At 44.4% G+C, this 20660-nt stretch overlaps 1 protein-coding gene across 4 annotated transcripts in view; it reads right to left on the bottom strand.

Annotated features, from left to right (window-relative positions):
* Positions 1-16771, bottom strand: part of clip2 (CAP-GLY domain containing linker protein 2) — a 33529-nt gene extending 16758 nt beyond the window's left edge. For 2 of the 4 annotated variants that reach the window (XM_070982221.1, XM_070982220.1), the window contains exons 1-5: positions 16241-16713; positions 14349-14573; positions 6534-7036; positions 2678-2802; positions 1679-1892 (exon numbers count right to left, since the gene is read on the bottom strand). In XM_070982221.1, coding sequence (XP_070838322.1) covers positions 1679-1892; positions 2678-2802; positions 6534-7036; positions 14349-14463 — 957 coding nt within the window. In that variant the 5' untranslated portion in view covers positions 14464-14573; positions 16241-16713. Of the gene's footprint in view, positions 1-1678; positions 1893-2677; positions 2803-6533; positions 7037-14348; positions 14574-16240 lie in introns of all 4 variants that reach the window. The other 2 variants (XM_070982222.1, XM_070982223.1) reach the window with 2 other exon arrangements.
* Positions 16772-20660: the final 3889 nt, after the last annotated feature.

The raw sequence follows: 20660 nt of genomic DNA on the forward strand, positions 1-20660 counted from the left end.
GACGAAGACAAAGACATGAAAATAGAAATTCACAGCAGTCTTTTTGAGTAGCTTCCCCACTTTGACGGCAGGACAATGAAATGAAGCATTACTTAGACAGTAAATGTGTTTTTAAATGCTTAAAGTCATTTTCTAAAACACAAACTACAAATATATAAATCCCTTGGTCTAAATTTGTGGTCCTTCACGATGCAATAACCCCTTTGGCCACTAGAGTGTGCTCTTTGAAAGCATTCCTGTCTGACCTGCGAGATCAGTTCAGTTTAGCAGATTTAATTTTGTAGCAGAATAAAACACAGGATGGAGTTTTCTTCAGCAAGGACATGCTGCTTTAAAATAGGTCTCAGTGATACAAACAAGGCGTAAAAAATTCATATATAACTCTGAGGAAGCAGTTCAGACGCTCTTTCAGCTTCAGCATCATATCAAACACACTGTTATTGGATGCTGCAAAGGTTTGTGTATTATCATGTATTCCAAAAAGCACTGCAGGTGAGTTACCTGTACTTTTATGGATGCTATTCATATATTTTCAAAGCCACACAGCCATGCAGTAACTGGCTCACTGAGATTTAACACTGAGATTCGTATCTAATCCTCAGTTTCTGTACCTGCAAATTAGGGACAACATCCTGAGGAGTCACAGTAAGTCTGAGTATTTTGCGCAGCGTGATCAGCTTGATAATTCAGACTAGCTGCTCTCAGCGCTGTCTGACACCACTGCCACCAATTAAGCAAAGTAAAGGGGAGTGTCCTCCATCCAAGACCTGGCCTCCGACCAGACGCTAAAATCAATCGGATACCCTGATGTCCCGCTCACTGCCGACCATTCCTGAGGACGTTAGACTTAAAGACGCAGCTGCTTGAAGGAGCTGCTTGAGATTTTCTTTCAGCTGCAGATTCGTCACAGAGGGACAAAATGCAAAGTCAGTGAATCAGAGCTTCTCGCTGCTCAGCCACGAAATGCAAATGATTAACTGCTCAGCAGATACGGGAGTGTTTCAATACAATGAGGCCATTCATCATCCCGCTGTTTGGATTTGTGGAGCGTTTAGTGAAGTGTTTCACGACATGAATTCAAAAACTCGCATTTTAGATCATTTAACTGATCAGATACTGTGACAGATATTTTATAAATGACAAAATAATCTAGAATAGAATAGAAAAAATGTATCTTCAAGGTTAGAAGGACTTTATTTCTGTTATCATATCCCATAAACCACTTTTTTTTTTGCCTGTGAAGCACTTTGTACCTCGTTGAAATAAAGTTTACTCTCTTACTTTAAAGGAATAACTTTGGGAAATCTGCTTATTCAGCTCTAAAGTTGGGTGAGAAGGATGACACCACTCTCATGTGTTTGGTAAATATTAACTGTACAGCAGCTGGTTAGCTTAGCTTAGCATAAAGACAGGAAACAGGAGGAAAAGCTATCCTGCATCTATAAAGCATTACATGTTGGACTATTTCTTGGCTGGAGGTCTCCTGTCAACCTCATGGTGATGATACGACTTCCAATAACTTATGTTTACCAAAACGTCATGACAGCGGTATCGATAAGCAACAGAGCAAATAAGTAAATTTCCCAAAGTGTTAAAGTATTCCTTTAAACACCCCACACTCTGAATGACGAGCCCTCTGCTTTCAGTACGTGATTGAAGGACATCGCAGTCGTCTTACCAGCCCAGCTCGGCTCGGCCGTCCACCCACGGAGGAGGCCACCGAGCTGACTGAACTGATGGAGGAGCTGCTGGGGCTGTGGGCCAGAGAGGAAACCCCCATGGCCACCCGCTTGCTCTTCTTGGCCTTGGCCGGGCTGGTGGAGGGGAAGCCGATGCGGATCACCTTGTGGATCGGAGCGAAGAGGCCGAACTTGGGGAGACACTGAAAGTATCTACAGGAGGAGGAGGAGGAGGAGGAAGGACGTTGTTCAGCGCAGAACGGCTTCATGATGATGGTACTAATACAACATCAGTCCAAAATACATGACATTGTGGTTTTTTTGACATTTTAATGCTGAAATGTTAAATATGAGCCCTTTAAAGGATGAATATTCATCTATCTTTGATGCTGTGAATAAGCTCCTCTGGGCTTCTTACCTCTCTGCACACTGTGTTTTCATTATTCCAGTGTTTTTTTTAAACTTTCATTCCTGAACTGTTTGGGATTAAAATGGGTCACAAGGGATCAAGAAAGACCAAAACAAATCTGTCTCAGAAACGAATAAAAGTCTTCTTCTGGATCTAGACGTTCCTCAAGAAAAATGATGTTTTTTCTCTTTTGGCCGATGACTTTAGAGTTCAAGCAATACTCCACGATGTCTGTGAGCATTTTTCACCCACGTTAAACTGTTTTCTATTAACGGGGGGAGAAGAATGTGTGCTGTGCTACAATCCAATGTCTGTGTAAATCATTAATGTGATAAATGGGATAAATATGAAACAGAAAAACTCGTCTGGCTAACGGTGCAGTGCGGCTCCCGGCTGGAGGGTCAGTCAGTGCAATTTCATGGACAAATAGAGCAAAAGAACAAATAACAAACAAGAGAACAGATGGATCAACAGCGTCCCCCTTAATTTCATTTTGGGGGAAAAAAGCATGGGAACTTTGTGTGTGTGTGTGTGTGTGTGTGTGTGTGTGTGTGTGTGTGTGTGTGTGTGTGTGTGTGTGTGTGTGTACCTTGTACCAGCTACTGCACCGTCATTCTTCCCCAGAGGCTCATCCAGCTCGACCCCGCACCATTCACCCTTAGCGAAGTCTGTTTCTCCCATGTAGCGTATGACTCCCATCTTAGAGCCTCCAACCTGCAGCAGAGAGAAACTTCATTAGCTGTCCTCCCAGACCGTAATATCCCACCGTCGAGATAAATGTGACAGTTCAGCTGACGTTTTGGAGAAGCGTTAGATGAGAAGATCGACGCCTGTGCAGTAAAACCGCCGCCGCAGACCGTTAGCATAGCTTAGCACAAAGACTGGAAACAAATGGAAACAGCTAGCCTGCTCTGCCCAACAGTTAATTCCAACCAAGAAAAAGACTAGCACACAACCCCCCCATTCTAGAGGTGTACAGGCTCATCGCTTCCACTATGTATGCCAAGCTAAGCTAACCGGCTAGTAGTTATAGCCTTACATTTCTCACCTGTCAAAAACAGGTTAGCTGTCTCATCACTTCCACTACGTTTGCTAAGCTAAGCTAACCAGATAGTAGCTATAGTCTTACATTTAATGGAGTCAAGATGAATATTTACAAAATGTTGAAGTAAATACAGAAGATTGGGAGCTTAGAAATGCTAAATTCCAAAGAAATTGTACAGTAGGTGTCTGTCTACTATTGATATGTATGTTGAAATCAAGATTAACAATTACATACATTTGAATATGTGATTTAAAAACATGACGATAGCACTGTATTAGCAACTAACAAAACACATGCTTTAAGACTTTACTGAGCAGCCTGTGAGTATTCCAACAAGACTGCTTCAAGAACTGTGAAATCTGATTCAAAGGGAAAATCATCTGCCTGTGGAGACATATTTTGGGTGCCACAGAGTCACGTCTTACAGCTGTGTGCTGCACAGTCGGGAACACTGGTTTCCTGTTCGGAAGGCGGTCTGAACTCCCCACACAGTGCCACCTGGGTCAGCCAACGTCCAAAAATGACTAGAACAGCCACTGAATGTCTCTCACACATATGGGGACCACATGTACGAGACACAAAAACTCATCAGCGTCTATAAACATCCCACGATTTCCTTAAATGACTAAGAGAACAACAGGAATACAAAACAGACCACAGACACCCTGCGGATAGGCTGAAATGACGTTTGTGATGTTTTACTTCCTTCATTCATTACAACTCAACCAACCAATCACCTTGGCTGTACTCTTATTTTCTCAATTAATCACTTTCCCAGAGTGGAGTATGGCTTGGTTTCATCCAAACAATAGCTCAACATCCAAATTTACAGATGACATAAGACGAAGAAAAGCAGTAAAACTTCACACTCGAGAAGCTTTTCTCTACCTGGAACAATTAGGCTTTTCTCTAATTCCATTACTGTAATCCCATTTCCAGGCAGATAATCGTATTAATATGCACATTGTACAGAACGTGGGCGGTGTTTGAGCACCACATCTGCTCTTTTTTTACAATCAAACATCTAATAATACTGATCACTCCTTTAACAAAGATCCATGACAGTCCGTACATGAACTGAATGCAAGGACAAACAAAAAAGGGTGTGGTGTGAGTCACTCTGAAGCCTTCTATTGTCAAAGCACTATTCCACTCCTCCGGCTTGTCCTTCTCCTAAAGCACGGATGCCAAAGAAGAAAACGTGGCAGGAAACACTGTGGTGTCACAAGACATTAAAGCGAGATGGTCTGCTGTCAGCCGGACTGCGTGATGTCTCAGTGACTCAGTGTCAAAGTGCCAGCAGGACTGAGACAGCCAGTCAGCACGAGCCCCGTCTTTGGCCAAGCTCATCCAAAGGCTGCACTTAAAAAGGTGATGGACCTTGACTAAAATCTGGTGCTACCAGATGATACATCCCAATGCCTTGGTGATCTCCTGACTTCTCCTCTAGCGCCACCATGTGGCTCACATTTGTTGCTTCGAGTGAAAGGTCTCAACAGCTATTGGATGAAATTTGGCTCTCACGCTCAGGGTCCCCTCAGGATGAATTCTGATAACTTTGGTGACGCCTTTTTGCTCCAGCACCATCGTCTGGTTTATGACCTGATACCTGCAGAACTGACTACTCGTCAGCTTTAGTTGTGCTTTATATTGAACACTAATGAGCAAACGTTAGCATACAAACATGCTAAACTAAGATGGCAAACATACCTGCTCAGCATCAGCATGTTAGCCTTGTTATTGCATGCTGATGCTAGCATGTAGCTCCAAGCACAGCTGTGTGTAAGTGCATCCGCACGGAGCTGTTAGCATGTCACACGGCTTCATGTTATTGTAAGTGAATGAGCACGTAATGAAAAGGTACCTGCCAGTATAAACTCGGCTTGTTGTGCATGGCCAACACCACATGAAATTAAATTTAGAAAGGGACCATCATTCTTTCTGAGGCTGCAACACAATATGTTTACTTCTTATCCGATTTAATGAAAATCATTCAGACTTCATGTAAACCTACCACAGCTGTGGTGTGCTCGTGTTAAGCAGCCATTGCAGTGGCTTTCAAATTATCCAAATAAACACCAGCCACATCACACGCAGCCTTACTCAAAGAAAACACTCCTTTAACCTCCACCAAAGTCTCCAGCAGCAGAGCGACCTCTGGTTAAATACTAAGCAGCTGAGAGACAGTAACCATGTGTTTAGCCTGCGAAGTCGTCTCTCTGTTGGGAAACATGTCTGACGTTCATTTTTTTAAATGTTCTGAGTCTCTAGATGGCAGCTAATTAGCCACCAGCACTCAAACATCTGCACAGTTTAAACTCCTCCTCTCACAAAATGCAAGTGAAAACAGTGCGTCCTACTCCTGCTACTATCACATAATTCAATACCTAGCGGAGGAAAATAGCCATTGCTTTGCGTAATTTGAGTTTCTCATTATGTGCTCATTTGGCCAAATTTCTGGGGCAGTGTTGTATTTCCAGCAGCAGAGGAGGGGCGTGACACAACTGGACGGCAGCAGTAAGGCAGATGGATTACACGGGAGAGGCTTAGGAAATAGATGGATCTCTGATCAATGTGTCAGCATTGGTCTCCCCTCTCTTAAGTGCTGAAAGTAATCCGGAGTGATTTACAATATTGACCAGGAGGAAGGCTTCCTGAGCTGCCCGTTTCCAACTGCGCTGCATCTGATGTAACCATCCCCTGTGCCCATCAGTTAATGGAAAGCAATGCGACCCAAGGCCAATAACTGTATGCTGTGAACATGGTATACACTGATAGGGGTCAACGAGAAAATGCGCAAAAATGAAATTAAAGTGTTGGAAGTGGTTTGCTTCGGCGTGCTATGTGATCGCCGCCAACTTCAGACTAACGGTACATCAGAGGATGGATGAAGTCATAAAGACAATACGGAGAAACAGAACTTTCCTGTGGGGCTCGACCTTGTATCACATTACACTGCACGAATCCATCTTTACTGAGGGCTTCATAAAACTGTAATTAGCCGTCCGCTGGGACCTTCAAAGATCACTCTCAGCTACTGGGGACAGTGTTCTTCTGAAAATATTTACAGAAAATCGAGTTAAACATTTTAAATTGTGCTGTACACGTGGAAATGACAATGCATCGCTTTCTCGTTGAGAGTAAGATCAGAATACCAACACCACTAAGCAGCCGGTTAGCTTAGCTTAGCATAAAGACTGGAAACAGGGGGAAACAGCTAGCCTGGTCCCCACCTCCTGCAAACAGGGTAGGCACATGTCGACAATGACGAATGCATGAAAAATAAAGTAATAAAGTGGTAATACCCAACGTTCCCTTCACGGCACAAATCAATTCAATGGTACTCCTCAGATTCCACCACTAGAGGGAGCCACTTGTCACCCAGCACAGAATTACTCACCAAAACTCGATCTCCAACTCGTAGATCCTTATCGCCACCCTTCTTAACCGAACCGCTGTCAGACATGTTGGACCCCGACTCGTTGCCCGTCTTCACTGCGCTGTTGAGCAGCCCCTCTCTGAGCGGCACCACCACCCGCTGGCCAGAAGGGGCGCCACCGCCCTGCTGAGTCTGATTCTGGGCAGAGATGGAGTCGGTGGAGTGGCTGTCGCTTCCCTCTCCAACCGGCTGCCGGGTGAGCTTCGAGGGTCGCGTGAAGATGCCCTGGAGGGGCTGGCACTCAAAGTAGCGCACTCCACCCACCGAGCCATCATTTTTGCCAACTAGGTCATTCAGTATCACGCCTGCCCACTGTCCCGGAGCGAACTGGGTCTCCCCCAGGTAGGCGATAACTCCTGGTTTGACGCCGTTGACCCAGACCTGTTCACCCACCGTGTAATCCCCCAAAACATCGTCACCCTCTTCAGAGATTTTAGTTGGTGTGGTGGGCTTGAGTGGACAGTCTGGAGAAAAAGAAAACATTACAGATTATTTGCCGTGTTGCGGAGCAGCACAAGTGAACAACAGAAGCAAGAAACATGAACATCAGTGAAGTAACACTGAAATTTATCAATACTTGTTATTGTAATGAGATTCTCTGGGTGCACGTTGGAGGGTCAATCTGTAAACACTGCATACATTGTGAGAACATCCTCATTCACAGTCCGGCAGAATCGCCTTCACACTATTCATCCCATGAAACCAAAAAAAAAAAAAAAGAGCACGCAGCACAACAGTGCAGTTTGTGCAAGATTAGGCGTTACTCTAATTCCTCCTGAAAAGTGGGTCAGAGAGACGGTATCTGTGATGTGCCGCTGATTAACCCCGCCATGCATGCGTGTGATAGCGCCTGTTTGACACACAGACGAGCTGAATCTCCGCCTTTTTCCACAGCAGCCTGTAAACTGAGCAGGGCACCATTAGCACGCGGTCTGCTGCACCGCGCTGCCAGTAAGAGCCTGTGTTTATCTGTGTATGTGTGTGTGGGCAGCAGCGGCCGGTGCCAGGCCTGTCTCCCCGACACCCTGAGAGAGGGCCTGGGGCTCCGTGGGGCCCAATGGTTGAGCTTTATGCCTCAATTGCTGCCATATGTTGTGATGTGAGACACATTTGGAGCGAATGCAAATGGGTTCGACTTCAAAGGGGTTTTAACTTGATGATGGTTTGAAAGTTTTTAGGAATGCGCTGCTTCTAGTGGATGTTTATTTTGGGGGAAACTGCTCGGGCCAGAGTGATTATCCTAAAGACGAACCGCACAACACACTGCAGGCTCAGAGCGGAGACATTTTACAAGCTGCATTGTTTTTGTCTAAATCAAGGAAAACGTTACATAAATCAGCTGACCAACAGATATTGACCGCCATGACACAGGAGCACTTGCTAATCGGTAACGCGTCAAAACGAATGTCGCCCAGGGCAAACTGTCATCTAACATCAACATCAGCCATAACTCACTCGCTGGTTGACCCATATTGGAGCGCTCTGCACAGCTGGAAGCACAGCTGGGATTAAGAAGTCCATGCAAAACACCTTTAATCAAAGCTCTTCAGCTTTGCCTCGCTGCTGCTGTCTTTACCCAGTTTACTAAAAGCTGATGTACACCTGCCAGGTGAATCCTCAGTGCTTTAATAGAAGATACTGTAACCTGCCTGAGAACAAGCGTGAGTCACAGCCGACTCATGTCACACCGACACTGAATCAGATCACTCCCTCTTCACTACCTAGAGCGCTACATATAAGAGGCTGTTTGCAGTCACGTGACGTTAAATTCAGACGGAGGACAGGAAGTGAAAACCACAGAGGACGAGATGGAGGACAGTTCTTACTGGACTGGTTTGGATGAAATTAAGAGAGAAAGGTACAAACAGAGGATCAGAACATATGTTGGATGTGGCTCTTATGTTATGAAGAGGAGCGATTTGAAGGCAGACAAAGGCGTGGAGGCAAGCTGTCTTGTTTTTGTTCGGTCAATTTCTTCCATTTTTCACCCTTATGAGCGACATCTTTTAGTACTCGATAAAAGCTCTGCGATGTTTCTCAGTTTGATCGATTTGAGCAACCGTAAACGACGCGAAACATCGACATTTTGTGCTTCCTGTGCAGAAAATCACTTCCTGCCCTCCATCTGCAGTTCACACCACAACAAAACAGCGACGTGACGTCATCAGCAAACGGCCTATTAGCTGCTCACCATTGAGTAAACTGTTTAATCTTGTTGTGTCACACTGTAGCTCCGTGCTTCTTTTTACTGTTTTGTGATTGTTGATTTTTAGTTTTGTGGAAGTTAGTTTCACAAAGCGACACTGAACAAGCTGCCTGGAGCTGTCTGTGACTGTACCCGCTGAACTCCTGCTGGTGTGACTGTGGTGTGTTTCCTCTTTCTACCTTCGCTCTCATGGACTCTTAGCTAACTTAATGTACTGGTTTTACTGTGTTCACAGCTTCATGTCTGCTCCCAGTGAAAAAAAGGAAATCCAGCGTCTTTAACACTTCTGCCCTCGCTAGGCAGAAGACATGCAGTTATCATTTTTTTTTGTAATGAATACATCGGATCAACCGACGCCGCATGTGATCCTGGCCAGCGGACCCAGGGTGGCGTTTAAAACCTGAGCTAACCCGTGATTTGGGTTGCTGAGGCAACAGCAGAGTGAGGGTAAAAGGATCCTCGGCAGAGGGAAGACTGGAAACACAGCCCTTACTTTCACCATTGTGCTTGGCCACCTCCCACCACCATCTGAATCCCACTATTCATCAGCTCTGCACAATGAAACCTCCACAGCTTCCTCCCGCCGCCCCCTCCTCCTCCTCCCCCAATTATCCCCCATCTCTCCCCGCTTCGGCGGCACACACACCTCTTTCTCTGGCCTCTTTAACTGCTTATTTATGATCAGCGTCCACAATGGCTATCATCGTCCTCTAACTTGCTGTTTTTGTTTTGAATTGGGCTCATCGATTAGTCGAGGCTGATCTCGTGCTCAGAGGCGGTCGTGGCAGCTGTTTAAGGCTGAGCAGCTAACAGATGGAGGGGGGCTGAGCTTCAGTGGTCCTCACTTTGATCAATTTCTTGCTTTCAAATGTCATTTTGCACATTAGTGTTAAGTCCTTTGAGGGAAAAAATCCACACATTTAAATATTTTCTACGAGCACAAACAGGTTTTTAGTGACGTTATCGTCTCTTCAAATGACCAGTTTATCACCTTGAGGTCTAAATTCAGTGACCCCATGTTGACATGTGGCGAAGGAGCCTCAGATTTTGGCACTGCTGATTCAATATGAGCAACAGAAGAAGTTTAGCTCACTTCTTTGACATCCAGCTAACAGGTTAGTCACGTTGCTTTTGGTTCAGTTTTCTAACAAAGCCTGTCCTGGCTGTCTTGATAGAAGGCAGAAAAACACTAAATCAGATGCACTTTTCTATGAGTGAATTTGATTTAGTAACCTCATTTAAAGGGACTGCAGTCATTGGCCTCTTTATTTGAACCTCCAAAATAAAGTCAGTCACTAATTTTGATGTCAGTGAACTGAAAGTTACAGAGCTGCTGCAGGTTAATCCACCATTTAACAACTGTTATGGGACACACACAAAGGACTGGAAACATCAGAGGATCCACTTGTGGTTTTGGGTGTTTGCTCCCTTTAATATCACCAGGTGTGTCCAGCTATTGTGGTCAAAGCTGATAATAAATGAGCAGGTCTGATTTACTGTGCCAGTATTTGGTTTACGGGATGATGATGTGATGAAGTCTCTTTTTCCTTCAGCTCTGTTCTGTTCTCCATTCACTGTGAGAGACATATTTGACTCTTTAGCTGCTAAATACTCAGCTGTGCTTGGCTAGCTGCAGTTAGCTGACTGTGTCTGTTGGGTGCAGGGACATTATTTCCTTTATTTTGATAAAGGAAATATATCTGTTTTCATGCCCATTCTGTCTTTCATGTAAAGCGCTCTCTTGGTGCGTGTGATGTCTTTCTTGTAAAGCACTTTGAGCTGCAAATCCTGCATGAAAGGTGCTACACAAATAAAGTTCAGTATTATATTATCACTATTATTAGCTAAGCATAATCGAGCATGTTGAGCCAATCATAGCTCCTAGTGCTGACACTGCTGAGGTGCAGTAGGTGTGTGAGGACCGTGACCCCCGGAGAGACAAACAAACGTTGGAAGCTGTGCGGCTCCTAAAAAAGCCTGCGACTGTGGCGGAGATATTTTTGCAGAAAAACTGGCTTCCAAGGTCACCGGAGACACGGCATCACGAGAGGCGGCTCCGCTCTGTTATTTTCATATCAAAAGCAGCTCGGAGGGCTGCAGCCTTCCCCGGAGACTGAAACAGTTCTTTAAATCCAGCCGAGTCAAACTCTGCCAACTTCCGACACAGTGGCCCCCCTCTCACAATCTGCCCGGCTAAAACCAACAAACAGGGGGTTGAGAGGAGTATGAGGCCAGGTCAGCGTTAAGACCATCCGGGGCAGGAAACTAATCCCTCCGTGTACTCGCTGAAGCATCTGCATTGTCATATGAGTGTTTATCCCAGCTTGAGCAAGTAAGAGGGATAACTTTGAAAACAGCAAAACATGGTGATCATGGATACACGACATCCTCCGGTTAAAAACATGGATGACTGGCTAACCAGCTGTGGGTTAAAAAAGCTCTTGAACATGCTCTCGATGACCTTTTCTCACGTGATTTCTAAAGTGCAGATTGATGGTTAACAGGTTAATTTCAACAGTGTGGTACTCTAGAGGTGCTGGTCAGCTGATAGGAGGATTATTTTACCTCTGGACTAAGCCAGGCTAGCAGTTTCCCCCTGTTTCCAGTCTTTGTGCTAAGCTAAGCTAAGCTAAGCTAAGCTAACCAGCTGCTAACTCCAGCATTAAATTACATGAGAATCCTCTCAATCTACTCATTTCACACTCATCAATAAGCTTGTTTTATCATTATAATCTGAATAGAAACAACAAAGGTGCAATTCACTTTCAGCTCTGAAAAGTGATTTCCAGATAAATTCGCTTAAATTCATGATATTGTTCATGTAGTTCTGACTGTATCAGCCTTCAATTAGACATCTTTCATTCACATTTAAAGATATCTTAAATATCTTACTGGGTGCCTAAAAGTCTGGTCACATATCAAGTGAAGACTTGTCAAATCTAGCCTTTAAAAAGATTATTTCAGGACACCAGTTCAACATAAAAAGGTTTGAGTGATTGTCTCTAATTGCATTTTATATATGTGCAAATGTGTTTTGACTGATAAATTAAAAAGGACTAAACTCTCCAAATAGATGGTCATTAGTTATTAATGAATGACTGATATCTGTAGTGTAACGAGCAGAGAGAGCAGCTTTAATGACAGCAGTGTGCGTTCATCTGTGTTTTCTTCTGTGGATTAACAGCATGTCGGCAAACTTACGGGCTCATGGACGGCAGAAACAAACTGTTTAAACCACAGGCGAGTGTTTACATGAGCGCCGCTCACAGACGGACGGCTACCTCACGGCTGACGAGCCCTGAGCAACACGCCTCATGCAACATTAAGGGATTAGCCGTTTGAGCTGGTAATGGCCAGTTCAGGACCATTTCACACACGATCTCAGCTGCTGCGTCTTCCACGCAGAGAGACACAGAAACGACCTCCAGGCCGAACGCAAACTTCAAATGAATAAAAGCTATTTTTGTTCTCTGAAAAACCAGGAAAAAGAATGAGCTCGTTATGCTTAGAGATGAACGTTCAAACAGCGCTTCAGTTCATCCCTCAGCAGATGATATTATCATTAGGTCAAAGTGACGATACGGCAATTAACATGTCGCATTTTGTCATTTCTGGGAGGCAGAGGCAGTTTTAAAAGTCCTTAAGAGCTATCTTTAATTTAACATTTACAGCTTATTAGAGTATTCCTGTTCACACATGAACAGATATGAGCTGGAGCCATTTGCAAGCAGCCTTAATATGATTCTTTACAGCTTGGGATCGCCACTTAAAACCGAGAAATCCATTAACGTGATGTCAAATAACACTGCTGGCAGTGCACAGAGTACTCAGAAGCAGTGTGAGGTTCAGTGAAGGAAACACTTCCTGTGTTGGAAGAGCTTAAATAGCTCCAGCTCCGTTTTTTCTCCCCTGAAATTCCTCCGTCAACGTGAACCGTGACACACTTGTAGCTGCCTCTGATGAAAGGCCTCCAAACACACTGATGCTCAGGAGAAACAAGCGTAGAAGAAGGCTGGCCATTCTCCCGTCGAGCTCACGTCCAGCTGGGAGTGGAGGGAGCTGCAATTTAGCAGAAACCTGCATGTGAAGCTGGTGGGACGGGGCTGTCATGTGAGCTAAGACCGGGGGGGGACAAACAAAGGACAGCTGTGATTGCTTTTTGCAGGCAGGGGTTGTAATTTTGATTCTGGCTGTTTTTAAGACATGTCTCAGTTTGGTCAAACATCAGCTTTGCAGCAGCTGTACGGTCATGTGTCTGCTCATATTCTAGTGTCTCTCAATAGTTTACAAGAGTTTTTGCACACCAACGGAGCTCCAAGGCACAGAGGAATAAGATATATCAGGCCTTGGATTCGAGGTGCGTCATATTTTTAATATTGTGACTTGCTGATGTAATGGCAACGCTGCTGCCGGCTCCACGGTAGAGGAGGGACCACAGTCGTTTGGCTGCAACAGATCAGATGTACAAGAAACCAGGATAACACGAGAAGACTGCAGCAACAAAGGGAGCAAGACAACAAACTTATTTCACCTCCTCAGACAGAAGCACCCAGCCGAGCTCCAGCTCAACAGCTACTGTGAGCTCCCAGAAACACAAAGAATACCTCTCTGCAGCATCAGTTTATCGGTGGTTTTGGTCATTTGATTTGCAGGAAATAAGAGAAAATGTAGAATATCTCCACACTTATCCACATATTCTTTCCATCTTAATCATTATAAGCTGTGTTGTAGACTTCTGTGGTCCCTGCAGGTGCATGACTGCTGTGAAGAGCCGTGTTTTGGTGCTGTGGACTCATACTTTAAACTGAAACTGTATTTTCCTTTGCACCTTCTTTCCTTTCACACTAAAAGTGCTATTTGAATATGATTAATCAGCTTTTCACAACATAAAATCTAAGTTTGTTTAAAGCAGCAACAAGCTGAAAACACAACAGCGATATATTACTATGTTATGACGCTGACGTGCCAAACGTGCTAACAAACAGATGATTTTACCCATCAGACAAACACGAGGCCAGTGTTCACACTGCTTTTACCTCTGGTTTGGTCTCCACCAGCAGCTAAACGCTCCACTGCGTCACCAGCTGGCCTCGAATTTCATCCATCTTCGGTCCAGTGCAGGACGTTTAATGTACACTGTGTTTATCTGAGTTATTTCAGCCAAAACAGCCGTAAAAAACAAAATACTGAGCAAAAACACACTGAAGCTCTTCAGAGAGAGACGGGTGATACTTCAGTGTGGGTTTGTCAAAACCAGTGACCCCCTTTCCCACATTAATCCAATTCTAATATAAAAAAATGATTAGTGCAGCTTTAAAAAAATCATTACACCAGGGACAAAGCGCTTAAAAGCACAAAGTATCACATGAACAGCTGCCATATTTAGCACAAAGTCAAAGTCTGTGTGGCTGAAACATGAGCATTTAAAAATAAATATACGTTATTTTAACTGCTGAAGAAGCGGAGTCATTAACTCAAAGAAATGTTCAGAGCCACTTCCGGTGATGAGACGGGATGACTGGAAGGAGTAAGTCTGCTTTCCACGGGGTCAGAAGGAGGAAGTGACTTACTGTCTTTAGGGACGACAGGGCTGGAAGTTCCTCCCGCTGAGGTCCTTCCCACTGGGCTGGAATGCTTGGGCCCCCGGCCAGGGATTTTCAGGCCACTGGACTTCAGCATATTCATTGTACAGCAGCGGGGAGACGGCCTGGACCTGAGAGCTCCTCCCTGGGCGATGAAGGCTTGTGGATCAGGCACTAGACGTGGGAGTGGTGGCTGTCGCTCTCCATGTTTAGCTGCCGGAATGAGAAGGGAGGGGCGAGGCGGTCGTAAACGTGGGACCAGTTAACAGAAATCACAGGTAAATAAGCAGAATGAGGGCTCGCCTCACCTGCACACCTGTACGGGTGGAACATATGAGGTGACGGTGCAGAAAGTCTGCAGCTGAACAATGCAAGAGCATATCTCCAGAGCTTTTCAAACATTTGTGCAATATCTTATCATGACTTGGAAAACAGATATATCTCCTATGAATACTTTAGAAATGTGATCTACAGTTCATCACTTCATCAGCTTAGGACTCACAACTGGATAAATCTGGGTGGTTATAAGAGATAAGATGGAAAAATGTGTATTTTTTCTGACTTCTATTCTCGTTTTTCCCCTTTTCTTGTGAAATATTTCCTTTTCAAGCTTCTGAAATCCTTCAATTCAAACAACCTGAGAGGGTGAGACCATCTTTTGTTTGCTGAACCATTTCCACCTCGTGTCAGGCCAAAAACTGTGACAAGAGATCACAAGAACGAGAAAAACGTTGGGAACCTCGGGCCTCTAATGTGACTTTCACAGTACGGGGTTTCCATTAAATTTACTTTAAACTATACAAACACAAAGCAGAGAACCAAACTGGGATTTGTTTATGTTCAGGAATCCAGAAACACTCCCCCATAGCATTCCCAATGGGCCCCAGTAATGTAGGAGGCTCCACTGGTAACAGATAGCACTTATCCTCTCATTTCTGGAATATGTTCACATGTGTGCTGCTGGCTGCTCAATACAGCAAACCTAGAGGAAGTAACAGAAATTAATGAGCAGCGGGCTCTGGGCCAACATTTTACTACTACACTGCTGCTGTAGCGCCCCTGAGCAAGGCAGGGAGCGTCTCTACAGAGCAACCAAACAGTGTGGCGGTGTTTTAAGTCTCCTCGTGTCTTTGTTCTGGTCATCGTTCCCCATGTGAGCACCTGGAAGTGTAACCTCTCAAAGCATGTTATTACAGCCAGCCTACGACCATCACTGCATTCGCCACAGTTAATGTACTATTATTAATAGCAGCCCATCGCTTCATATATTCTTTCATGGTTCATTCGACTTATCAATTTCAGCAGAGTAATAATATGACAGAGCAAATGTAGGCCGGTGCCCAAGTGGAGCATGGCTTACAAATCATGGCCCAAAGCCCATTAAGAAGATATAATGCTGTTATAGCCTTCAATAAACACCACACATCTGGCTGAGCTTTTAACCGGCCAGTGTGGATGAGGAAAGAAGCATTTCAGGCATTGCTAGTTAATCATTTTCCATCATATTTACCCTCATCTACATAATGGGGGAAAAATTCATTTTGGAGACATCAATCCTGTTAAACCTGTCGAGGATGATGGTTTTCCTTTACCTGAAGTAAAAAAAAATAGGCCTTTGAGTGTCGACTGCTGTGATTTCCATATAAGCTATTCTTCACACGGGCCTGAATTCATTTTCCCCATCGACACCTGATTGAAGTGCTCACAGGATGAAAAGCGCTGGGATGATAATGCGCACCTCACCAAAATCCAACACAACGCCAGTTTGATCCATTGTTGTAGCTACTGCGGCAACGTGGTCCAGACTGCCCTTCACTTCAACCCCCGGTCCCTCCCAGCAAAAAGCACAGAAAAGCCTATTAATGGAAGAAAAGACCCACCTTTCTGTGTGAAATGAGAGCGTCCGAGGGGGGGTCCGACAACCGGCCAACTTTCAATTTTCTTACCAGGAGAAGGGGATTAGTGGCTGCCACTCCCTGGGATGCAAATATGGATGCTGAGCAGAAACTGAAAGGGAGAGTCAGCGTGGATCCGCGGAGGATGGCAACAACTGCACACTGTCAGCGACGCACCGGCGATGGCTTAGCAGCAGCTAGCCTGCCGGCTCATTTTTCAGGATGATAGCCAAAGAAGCTACCAGAGGGCGAAGATAATAGACATGTGTGGCCGCTTTCGTAGCCGAGCACTGGCACACACGTCCCGACGGTTTCCGAAATGAAACGCAGCATCAGCAGCACTCAAAACCAACTTTTCTGCTGTCTGGCTCCGATTAAACGCGACAGCAGCCTCGGTCTGAGATCTCTTCGCTTATTTTTCGGCCTCTTCTCGCTCTGGTCGGTGCCCCCACCGTGGTATGGATATGTTGGGCTAGCACAGCCTCCCTCTGACTCAACCCACCGGCTAGACTGAACAAAGGGGCTGGGAAGCAGAGCCCCTCCTGGGGGTATGATGAGAGTAAACTACAGTCTAGCTCATCCCGGTGACGTTCCCGGTTTAAAAGTATGGGGATTTAAACTGGCTGGTGCCCATCGGTGAAAATTCATGACTCACAAAGCATGACTCGATGCCGTTTCCCATCACTGGTGCTGCGGGTTTTATTCGGCGTCAATGAACTTGACAAAAAAAAACATTTTTTTCGCAATAACATGCCATATTTATGACGCCCAATGTTCTTTATCCGTCTTCATCAGAGACGCTTCAAACGGAAAACATCTTGGCGTACTAATTTAGATTTTTCTGATAATATAACGATGTTTAAAACATTATGTCAATGCCGAACAGAAAAGCGGTTTCTAATATTTCATAATAAGATCCTAATTCGCTTAAAAGTACTCGTATACCTTAACAAATAAGTAATGAAACATTAAATAGAGAAAATTTTGATTGAGGTTTGGTGGCGGGTTCACTGAGACCGACCACAGACGAGCTGCAGACAGCTTACAGGCAGATTTTAGATATCTGAACTGAAGCATACTGTAAGTATGGCAGAATAATGGGTCAGTCTCGCAGTGCACACTCCACGGCCACGGTCAACACGTGAACTCGTTTACACGCGTGGGCGATCCATTCTCATATGTCCTTCATACGGTGGGCGGGACCGAACCGGTTCATATGGAGCTCTTCTGCTTTTCCGGCTGGCTTTACAACGTTCGGATTGGTCAATGGACCCAGAAGTCGGCACTGAAGAACACTGTGATTGGTCACCTTGTCTGCTCCTGGGCGTGTCCCAGTTTGACAGCTTGTGCCGCGAAAAATAGACCTCCGCTGCTGCACTGTGTCAGCCTTCACTGTGTAACAGCGCCCCCCTGCGGATCCCCTCACAACTGCATTCCAGATTTTTTTTTTTTTTTTTAAATCTGTGCCCTATATTGTTACTCACGTTAAATAATAATAATAATAAACTTTATTTATGTAACATTTTCTTAAACATTTTACAAAACCACATAAGGCAGATGAAATGGAAAAAATGCCCAGGTCATGAGCACAAAGTAAAAACAATAAAATTAACTAAATAAGATCAAATAAATACGAATATTTTGGGGGGAAAACCGGTTAAGGCTACCTGTTTACTTGCTGAAAGCTACATAAAAAGGTTCCACTCTCACATCTGTCCATTAACTATGAAGCTTCGGACAGCATCTGCTTAGCTTAGCTTATCTTATCTTAGCTTAGCTTAGCATAAAAACTCGACATGGTGGGTTATGTGTTGGACTGTGTCTTTGCCAGGAGCAGTTGGAGCCTCCACTGAAGCCTCTGCAGCCTCATTAAAGAACGGGGATGCAAACATGATGTCCAGTTTTATTATCTTAAAGCTGCACCAGTCGTTACATTAATGGATTGACTGTGAAGTGTGAAAGGTGTTGCTTGTGATGAACACACAGTTTTCTTCACCTCCACAGAACATTTAAGGATCTTGTTGCACATCTTTCAGCTCCTTAGATTTCATGGCCTGCAGCTCGGTTCAGTCTCACTGCTCTCATCAACCTCGTTTCCAACCACAGGAAGTTGCTGTTTTCAGGGCAAAAGCTCTGATAACCCAATTTACTCAACTACTGTAGTTCAGTACTGTTTTGAGGTAGATGTGCTATCTGTGACTAATGTGACTGCTAACATTGCTCCATGCTAGATGTGTTAATGCACTGTGGTGATTTTAATAACCAACTGAGCAGCAGATATTCTATCTAGTGCTAAACTTATTTTATAGTATACAATGAAGTACATTTTACAGCTGGCACACTGCATCCTGTTGTAGCTGGCACTTAGCAGGCTGGTCATGCCCGTACAGTCCTTTAACTGCCAGAGGAGGGAACACAGAGGCCGTCTAAGAATAACCCACAAGCTCCTTCATCCTCACAGGTGGTGACAACAGACTTTATACTCCTCTCTCAAGTGTGGCAGGGATGACGGAGGTGCAGTTCTGGTGCTTGGACACAGCACACTTTAGGACAAATAAAGGAGCAGACAGCAGTATTCTCACTTTATTAATAGACGAAGGAGGAGAAGGTGATGAGAGGCTGGAGCGGATTGTTTATCATGAAGTGCATTGATTAATGAAGAATGAGCAGGAATGTTGGAGCTACGTGTAGCAGTTAGGTTAGCACAAGTTATGTGGTTAGTGAGATTAACGCATTTTGAACAGTGGTTTAACTGTGGTTTTTGTCGTTTGGTGTTAGTATTTAAGAGTGCAGGGTTTCCTTTTGACCACTAGAGGGCGCTAACGCTATGTAAATGAGTCAAATACACTAATTTATTCATGTGGGACTTGTGTCTGGCTGTTATAAAGGAGTGTCAGTTAAAATCATCTCTGTGTGTGCTGTAAATGAAAAAAAAAATGTCACTAATGATAGTCCCTGAACGCACCATCCAGTGCCCTGATTCGTCCTCCTAACAGCTGGTTGAATCACAGCTGGTTCAAATAAAACAGGTCAGAGATCTTCCAGATGGCTCGTTGTCAACACCTAGTGACACCAGAGACAAACTACACCCTCCACACACTTTATTTTAGTAGTTTTTATACAGTACACAAACAGGATTACAGTATTTTATCCAGAGTGAGGCCCAGGTGAGTGCTGGAGGAATTATGGTGAGAAAACTGGAAACCATTCACATATTCTGGACATGTCCTGTCCTGAGTGGAATATTTGAATTACTTGATAAAGCCTTTGGTTTCGAGCTCCCCATGGGCCCATTGTTAGTCATACTTGGCGGATTTCCAGGAGAGATAAGAGATAATAAACAGAAATGCCTTTTGTCCATACACAGCTGGCGGCTGCCAAAAAGGCAATAACACTGGACTGAGTCAAGAAGGAACCTCCATCCCAAGACAGGTGGCAATCAATAATCAAAGCAATCTGTTCAATGGAAGAGATTACCTTTATGCTGAGAATACAAAACGTCAAGTATACAGAGAGGTGCTCAACGAGGGGGGGCAGCAGGAGAAGAGTGGCTCTACAGGGGCTCACCTGGTGGACAGGTGTCACTGTGGGTGGAAAAGCAGCAAAGTAATTCTAAAATCTTCATACTTTGGTGCTACCTGTGGTGTATTTGTTCTTTAAAAATGAAATGTTTTGAAGAAGAGTATGTTTTGAAGAAGGATGGGGGGTTTGAAGAAGGATGGGGTGTGTTATATGGACTGTATACTGAAAACCTTTTTTACACAATAAACAGCAAATAGTAACAAAAAAAATCTGTAGTTTTCTTAAATAAAAGTAATAAACACAGGACTTTACATGTTGTTGCTGTAGGGTGTGGAAAACCTTGCATCTGCAGTTAAGGCAGATTTCCAAGTATTACATGCTTCTCTGTGGGTGGAGGGATTTCTGTAACCCCTCTCAAATGCCTCTGGATAACAACAGTAGTAATAGGATTTAGAAGGTATTCACCTGAAAACAGCCATTACTAATTTGTAAGTTTGGGGCCCCCTGGTGGCCATAGTCTGAACAGTATGTGGACAAAAGTATGGGGACGCTCCTGAGGACAAACCATAATAGACTTTTTGGTTTTAGGTTGTTTTTTATAGTTTGTGTTCACACCTTAAATTCTGATGAAGGAAGGATGGTGCAAGTGCATGAAGACCCCACTTGCGACCCCTACTGGTCAGTCAGGTGGAATCAGCAGTGACTGGTGATTTATAACAGAGCAGCCCAAAAAAAAAACAGGTTTTTCAAAACTGCAACCAACAAGAGGTCCTTGAGCATGCAGTCAGAATGTGCACATGTGGCTGATGTGTCCAGCAGCGTGAGATTAGCTGTGGACAGATGCACATATAATCATATATTAATCACATGTCATGGTGTAACA

Source organism: Chaetodon trifascialis, chromosome 16 (genome assembly GCF_039877785.1).
Source record: "Chaetodon trifascialis isolate fChaTrf1 chromosome 16, fChaTrf1.hap1, whole genome shotgun sequence".
In the NCBI taxonomy this organism is placed as follows: Eukaryota; Metazoa; Chordata; class Actinopteri; order Chaetodontiformes; family Chaetodontidae; genus Chaetodon; species Chaetodon trifascialis.